This window comes from Salvelinus sp. IW2-2015, linkage group LG11 (genome assembly GCF_002910315.2).
Source record: "Salvelinus sp. IW2-2015 linkage group LG11, ASM291031v2, whole genome shotgun sequence".
Taxonomy (NCBI): Eukaryota; Metazoa; Chordata; class Actinopteri; order Salmoniformes; family Salmonidae; genus Salvelinus; species Salvelinus sp. IW2-2015.
This window is the reverse complement of record NC_036851.1, coordinates 44,413,216-44,420,294: the sequence shown is the minus strand read 5'-3', so window position 1 is coordinate 44,420,294 and position 7,079 is coordinate 44,413,216. Positions and strand designations below refer to the sequence as shown.

Here is a 7,079-nt window from a genome sequence, read left to right as displayed (position 1 = left end):
ACCATAACTGTTATGCACTGAAGCTAAACACCAACATTCAGAAAAGGTCAGGAAATGCTTGGGGTGACTGACTGTCAGAAAAACAGACAGGCAGAGACTTATGTATCACTCCATGCATGCTCTGTGTGTCAACAGCTGGGCCATGAAGTTTGTACATACCAGGGAGGGGTAAGGGCAGCATTGAGTGACACATTTTGCTTGTTAGATACACCAACATGCATGCCTACAGTATTGTACATGAACACCAGCTCACATAATCAACTCATTTTAATATGAAACACACACTGACTACATGTCCCAGACTAGATTACGCCTACTTTTCTGTTTGCGTGTGTGCTAAGTTTACTGTTATTGTTTGGATTATTAGAATTAGATTTTAGCACAGCTGGAGCCGGGTTGTTTACATGTCACCCTTATGACAARAAAGGTGCACATTCTATTACAGATTTAATTTGATTGTATGATATACCTGATATGTGTTTTGGCTTGGGTGTCCCATTGTTTAGGTATTTTCAATTGCAGTATAAAAGATACAATTAAAGAGAACGTAGATTTGGAAGGCCAAGCCCATCTCTGCCTTGGCCTGCCCAAACTCACCCTTGCACCCTCTCCCCTGTGTGTGTCACTGGGCTAGAAGATCCCAGTCACCAGAGCACAGCTCTGACTGGCTCTAATCACAGGATCGCCACACAGAAACAGCAAACCACACCCAGTCAGATGTTTTTGCGTGACTTGATCTTTCTTTCTTTCTTTCAATTGAAATGTTAGTACTGTAGGTTAAAAAGGCATCAACTCAAATGTCTATCCAATTCTAAACAAGGTGTTGTGAACTGAAGTTGGCAAAATCAGTCAGAGTAAATGAGTATACTACTGCAAAAAGTAGTAATATACGTTGTTCATTCATGTGTAAGACTGTACTCTAGGATTGTGTGTGTGTGTGTGTGTGTGTGTGTGTGTGTGTGTGTGTGTGTGTGTGTGTGTGTGTGTGTGTGTGTGTGTGTGTGTGTGTGTGTGTGTGTGTGTGTGTGTGTGTGTGTGTGTGTGTGTATTGTGTGTGTGTATTGTGTATTGTGTCTATACAATAGGCTTGCCTTTTCTGATAGGCTATGTTTATTTAAGTTCTGTAAACACATAAAGATGTCTACCATACATAGTGACACTACAATAAAGTATCTCCAAGTTTGTACTGCATTTGTACTGCATTGTACTTCATTCACTTTCTCGTAGCTCTGACAGAAAGTTAGAGCACATTCCTTTTCGAAGAGACCTCTTGTAAAAGGCAATTGATCCCAACTCCTTGTCTACTCTCATTCTCATCTCTCYAATCCCCTGCACAACTCTCTCTCTCCCCTTTGACCAGAAGCAGGGTGTGTCAGGGCTTACATCCACTCAATCCTTCCCTACCAGTCTGACAGGATGGGCCACTCCTGCCAGCCACAGCCTCAGGGAATCAAGGGAGAAGGAGGAGGAGTGGGCAGCTAGACGGAAAGACAGTGAGAGTGAAGGTTAAAGTGGGTCACCCTGTTTCAGGTGAATGCTCCTCCCCTTGACTCTAGAGCAGGATAAAACCAGCGAGGTGTCAGCCAGATCGTCACTTGACTCTCCTTTTTGAAGCCTCCTTGTCCTTAATCCGTTGCTCTCTCTTTTGAGAATTCAGGCTTGTAAAGCAGAGTCAACACTACCCTAAAGTTGCAACCATGAGCTTCAGCAGGACAAGCTACAGAAGCGGCGGCAGCAGCATGGGCGGCGGAATGGGGGGCAGCACCACCATTCGCAAGAGTTTCACCAGCCAGTCCTTGGCTGCTCCCGGATCCACCCGGATGAGCAGCGGGTCTGTCCGCCATTCTGGCGCCGGGTTCGGCTTCAGCAGCAGCAGCAGCGCAGGTGGCTACGGTGGTGGTCTCGGCGCTGGCTATGGTGGTGGTATGGGTGGCGGATTCCATGGCGCCACCATCACAGCTGTCACATGCAACCAGAGCCTGCTGGCACCACTGAACCTGGCGATCGACCCCAACATCCAGGTTGTCCGCACCCATGAGAAGGAGCAGATCAAGACCCTCAACAACCGCTTTGCCTCCTTCATCGATAAGGTCAGTTCCTTCCTGTTAACCTGTGTGTCTTCACCTTGCCTGTACTTCAAATGCTAAGYATTCACATCGATATCAACTGCACACAATTTTACTGTCTGTACTGAAGTGTGCAAAATAAGTGCCTGTACACTGTTCTTTTGACTTTATCATGCACTGACATGATAAACCCTATGTTCAGAATGCTATCATGGTGCTTCTCTCCTTCTTCCATGTCAGACTGTTGTCATGTAACCAAATAGATAATTGACATTGACCACCACCATGAAATACTTGAAGTTTGTATTACCTTGCAATGATCACAATCAATAGAGTAAATGAGAAAGATAACAAATACAAGTTAGCGTTGGCTCTCACCTCACATATTAGCTTGCTAATATAACGGCATAGCATTTCTTAGTTGTATAGAGCTGAGTAAAGCTGCTCTCCAAATGCAGGCATGTTTATTTTTCTGCTGACAGCCCTTATGTCACATATGTCACATCTCCCACAATTTACACTCTGACATAAGAAATAAAGAGATCGTAAGACAAGGGAGCTGTAAATCTTATCTCTACTGCTGAATCCGTCAATTCATTACGACCTTTGGGATTAGAAAAGGGTATAAACTGTGCAGAGGCTGTTTCTGATTATGCCCATTTGTGTTGAGCTTTCACAAAAGTTGTAAAAGGACCCCCCACCCAGGATGTAAACAATAATACAATAAAGATAGCCTGAAGCCTTGTCAGGTCCTGTGACTTTAACGGCCTCTTTGGCTGCTATCTAAACAAGGGTGGGGACCCATCTCTCCCTCTGACTCACCCCATCGCATGCCTGCAGGGYGTGGTTATGTGGACAGAGTGCCCACATAGTCCAAACTCTTTTTTTTWAAAGTCTGGAATGAATGCGTGGCCTTCAGAGTGAAACAGAGCGAAAGAGATGACTCATAGCTATGAGAGATAGGTAAAACACCCACAGTGAGATAGGGTTAATCCCACATACACACACAGTGAGCCACTCCTTGTCAGGGAAAGTTTGGATATGCTTTGGCATGCCAAAAAACACTCTCTCACTGGCCTTGTTTTSTTTTGAGGGTGAACAATGAGAGCTACACATCTCAGGGCAGATTATCGATGGGATTAAGATTAATTTGACCTCSCAGGATGTAGGCTTCTCAGATTCTGTGTTTACCCCTAGACTACCATATGTCATCATCACTTATATCAACAAAGTCTTGGACAGGGTGTGGCTGTTCAAACACAAACCTGTGATGCTATCTACACAGCTATGCAGGTACAGATGTAGCTTTTACTGCAAGTCTGCTACAAGGTTGACTTAGGAGAAGTTATGTTTTTGCCACACCCTTGGAGCCCCATTCTTTCCACTTCCTTTTAAAACATCTACAGAAGTCTACCCAGGAGAAAGACTGACAATTAAATCGTAATGTAGAGTCTATGAAGCCTTATCCATGGATCCATCCATCACACATCATTCATTAATGACCACATTCATCCATTTATTCACTCACTCACTGACCATTTCCCTTTTGTCCATGCAGGTTCATGCACATTTATTCATTCATCCACCCATTCATTCATTCATTTGTTTGTTCGTGCTTTTCTTCCTCTTTTCCTTCCTTCCTTCCTTCCTTCCTTCCTTCCTTCCTTCCTTCCTTCCTTCCTTCCTTCCTTCCTTCCTTCCTTCCTTCCTCCTTCCTTCCTTCTTCCTCATTCATTCATTTCATTCATTCATTCACAAGTTTCAGTCAATGGCACTGACCATTTCCCTTTTGTCCCTGCAGGTGCGTTTCTTGGAGCAGCAGAACAAGATGCTGGAGACCAAGTGGAGCCTCCTGCAGGACCAGACCACCACCCGCTCCAACATCGACGCCATGTTCGAGGCCTACATCTCCAACCTGCGCAGACAGCTGGACGGCCTGGGCAACGAGAAGATGAAGCTGGAGGGGGAGCTGAATAACATGCAGGGTCTGGTTGAGGACTTCAAGAACAAGTAAGTTGTCTATATGTCGGATGTGCATGAAAAGTAGACAACTAGCCATTTTAGTATAAGCAATAGTTTGTTTAACCTCAGTGTAACTAGCAACCAGACCAATGACTTTGCATGATATACTGCCCTTCGTTTTTTCACCAGGTATGAAGATGAAATCAACAAGCGCGCCTCAGTAGAGAATGAGTTTGTCCTGCTGAAGAAGGTGTGTGAGATATAACATATCTCGCCATAACTCATGTCACAGTTATTACATCATCCATTAACTCTTCTCTGTCCCTCTCCAGGATGTTGACGGTGCTTACATGAACAAGGTGGAGCTGGAGGCCAAGGTTGACGCTCTACAGGATGAGATCAACTTCCTCAGGGCCGTCTACGAGGCGGTACGAACCATTCATGAACTTTTCACATTTACCATACAACACACACTGTAGATCTTCAATATCAGAATCTTGGAGAGCTTCAACACTACATCATGATAGCATGAGTGTTCGTCAGTAAATTAGATGCTGGATGAAATCTAAAGGTTTCTCTTCATCCTCTCTTGGTTCTTCAGGAGCTGCGTGAGCTGCAGGGCCAGATCAAGGACACCTCTGTGGTGGTAGAGATGGACAACAGCCGTAACCTGGACATGGACTCCATTGTCGCTGAAGTGCGCGCCCAGTAYGAGGAYATCGCCAACCGCAGCAGAGCTGAGGCCGAGACCTGGTACAAGCAGAAGGTAAGCCAAGACCAGGTTTCAATTGCAAGATCAAAATATATTAACATAGTTTACCAGAACACRTTCATGCAAAATAAGCAACATTGCTGTGAGCACTTCATCAATCTTCACCGCCCTCCTTTTCATTCTCTTATATTTCCTCCCATCTTTTCTCAGTATGAAGAGATGCAGAGCTCTGCTGGACAGTATGGTGAGGACCTCCGCTCAACCAAGACTGAGATCGCCGAGCTGAACCGCATGATCGCTCGTCTCCAGAACGAGATTGAGGCCGTCAAGGGTCAGGTGAGAGTGAAATCTCATTTCAGAACCTCCTTTGAGAGGATTGACCATAAATGCTTGATGCCCAAGCAAGATGGTTCATAGCACTAGCGTATTACCATTAGCCACAATTATATACATATATTTTGAATGAGAGGTTTGCTAACGCGAAATGTTCTCTTACCACAGCGGGCCAACCTTGAGGCTCAGATCGCTGAGGCAGAGGAACGCGGTGAGATGGCAGTGAAGGACGCCAAGCTCCGAATCAGGGACTTGGAGGATGCTCTCCAGAGAGCCAAGCAGGACATGGCCCGCCAGGTGCGCGAGTACCAGGAGCTGATGAATGTCAAGCTGGCCCTGGACATTGAGATCGCCACTTACAGGAAGCTGCTGGAGGGAGAGGAGAGCAGGTGAGTGAAAGTGGAAGCTGGATAGTTGAGATGTTAGCCTCTTAGCTTAGCATGTTAGCAATGTTACTTAGCAACTTTATATCCAAAGTTCGCTAACATTGCTCTTATCTGTTCACAGAATATCCTCGGGTGGTGCATCTGCAACAATCCATGTGCAGCAGAGCTCTGGTGGCAGTAAATACCATTTTGATATAATTTCTCATTGTCACCATATAAGACATAGACCTGCTCTTCACACTTCAGCTTTAGAACCTTTTCTGTTATTCTGACTAATACACACCAAGTTTGACATGCATCATTGACACCAGAATATCCTCTAGCTTTACAGCAGATTAAASTGATCCAACTGTCTCTCTGTACCCAGACTACTCCAGCGCAGGCTCAGGTGGATTCGGCTACGGCGGCGGCAGCAGCAGCTACGGCGGCGGCAGCTACGGCGGCGGCAGCAGCAGCTACGGCGGCGGCAGCAGCAGCTACGGCGGCGGCAGCAGCAGCTACGGCAGCGGTGGTGGTGCCACAATCACCAAGTCCGTGACATCCACCAGCTCCAGCAGGCGTTTCTAGAGACTGTCAACTCTCCACCCAAACCAGACCCATACCAATCCACGGTGCTACGCAGTACTCTTAGGCCTACACAGCTGATTTACAGTCGGATTGATGACCTGTATTTACGTTTATTTTTCAATCCCCTCCCAAGACAAAAAAAAGAAGAATAGGCAAGTTGAATTACACTGCCTTGGTAGATTCACTGGAAAACAATGAAAGTATCATTGTGTTATTTCAGGAGCAATACCTGTTCTCCCCTGTATTATTCACCATAATTCACAGGTAACCAATAATGTACAAGTGCCAGTTCCTCACAAGGCCAACATTTCTATCTTTCTGCACTGATGTTTAAGGAATATAAATGGAAAAAGAAAAATWGAATGTGTGAAAACGTAAACCAACCATAAAGAAAGCTTGCTAAGGATCCACTCTGTACCTTTGTCAGCTTGTAGCTTGCATCTACATGTATCAGTGGTTGTTGGGCATATTGCTCTAGCTTCATACTCATAGATGGCAGTGTCATGGTCATAATCAATGAACTTTGGGCACTTGCTGATTTGGCAGCTGAATGGAGAAAACCATTGACCCTATGTGGTGCTATGAACAAGTGATGCCTTCATATTCCTTTTAGGTGATTTATGTATGCTATGAAAGTGATGATGTGCCACAGGAGGTTGCTGAGGGGTGAACAGCTCATAATAATGGCTGGAATGGAGTGAATTTAATGCTATAACATGGAAACCATGTGTTTGAGTTCTATACCATTACATTACTATGAGCCCGTCCTCCCCAGTTAAGGTGCCACCAACCTCCTGTGGTGTTGTCATAACAAAAATAGGCCTTTTTTGCTAACACRTGACATGTCTCTTTCATAGTGTACTGAAGTAGAAGGAACAGTAGTCAATCTTCAGTCACATAACTCAAAAGGACATACTTGTTTGTCAGAGGTTTACATTTTAGAGAAGTTTCCTGTTAATAGTTTTCTTCTATGCTTGGTTTTGCTTTCGTTACCATTAGAAGGAAATAATGTTGTGACTAGATTTATTTCTAAAAGTGTTCTCAACAATCTAC

General features: G+C 44.9%; 1 protein-coding gene across 2 annotated transcripts; it reads left to right on the top strand.

Annotated features, from left to right (window-relative positions):
* The first annotated feature begins 1,600 nt into the window (after positions 1-1,600).
* LOC111970452 (intermediate filament protein ON3) lies at positions 1,601-6,432 on the top strand. Of its 2 annotated transcripts, XM_070445770.1 has the most exons (10): positions 1,601-2,090; positions 3,868-4,076; positions 4,218-4,278; positions 4,361-4,456; positions 4,630-4,794; positions 4,951-5,076; positions 5,242-5,462; positions 5,581-5,636; positions 5,827-5,894; positions 5,952-6,432. In XM_070445770.1, exons 1-10 carry the CDS (start codon positions 1,698-1,700, stop codon positions 6,024-6,026), a joined length of 1,470 nt encoding a protein of 489 aa, XP_070301871.1. In that variant the 5' UTR covers positions 1,601-1,697; the 3' UTR covers positions 6,027-6,432. The 2 variants fall into 2 exon arrangements, with proteins under 2 accessions (XP_070301871.1, XP_023852962.1); XM_023997194.2 differs by having other exon boundaries at positions 5,827-6,432.
* The last annotated feature ends 647 nt before the right edge of the window (positions 6,433-7,079 follow it).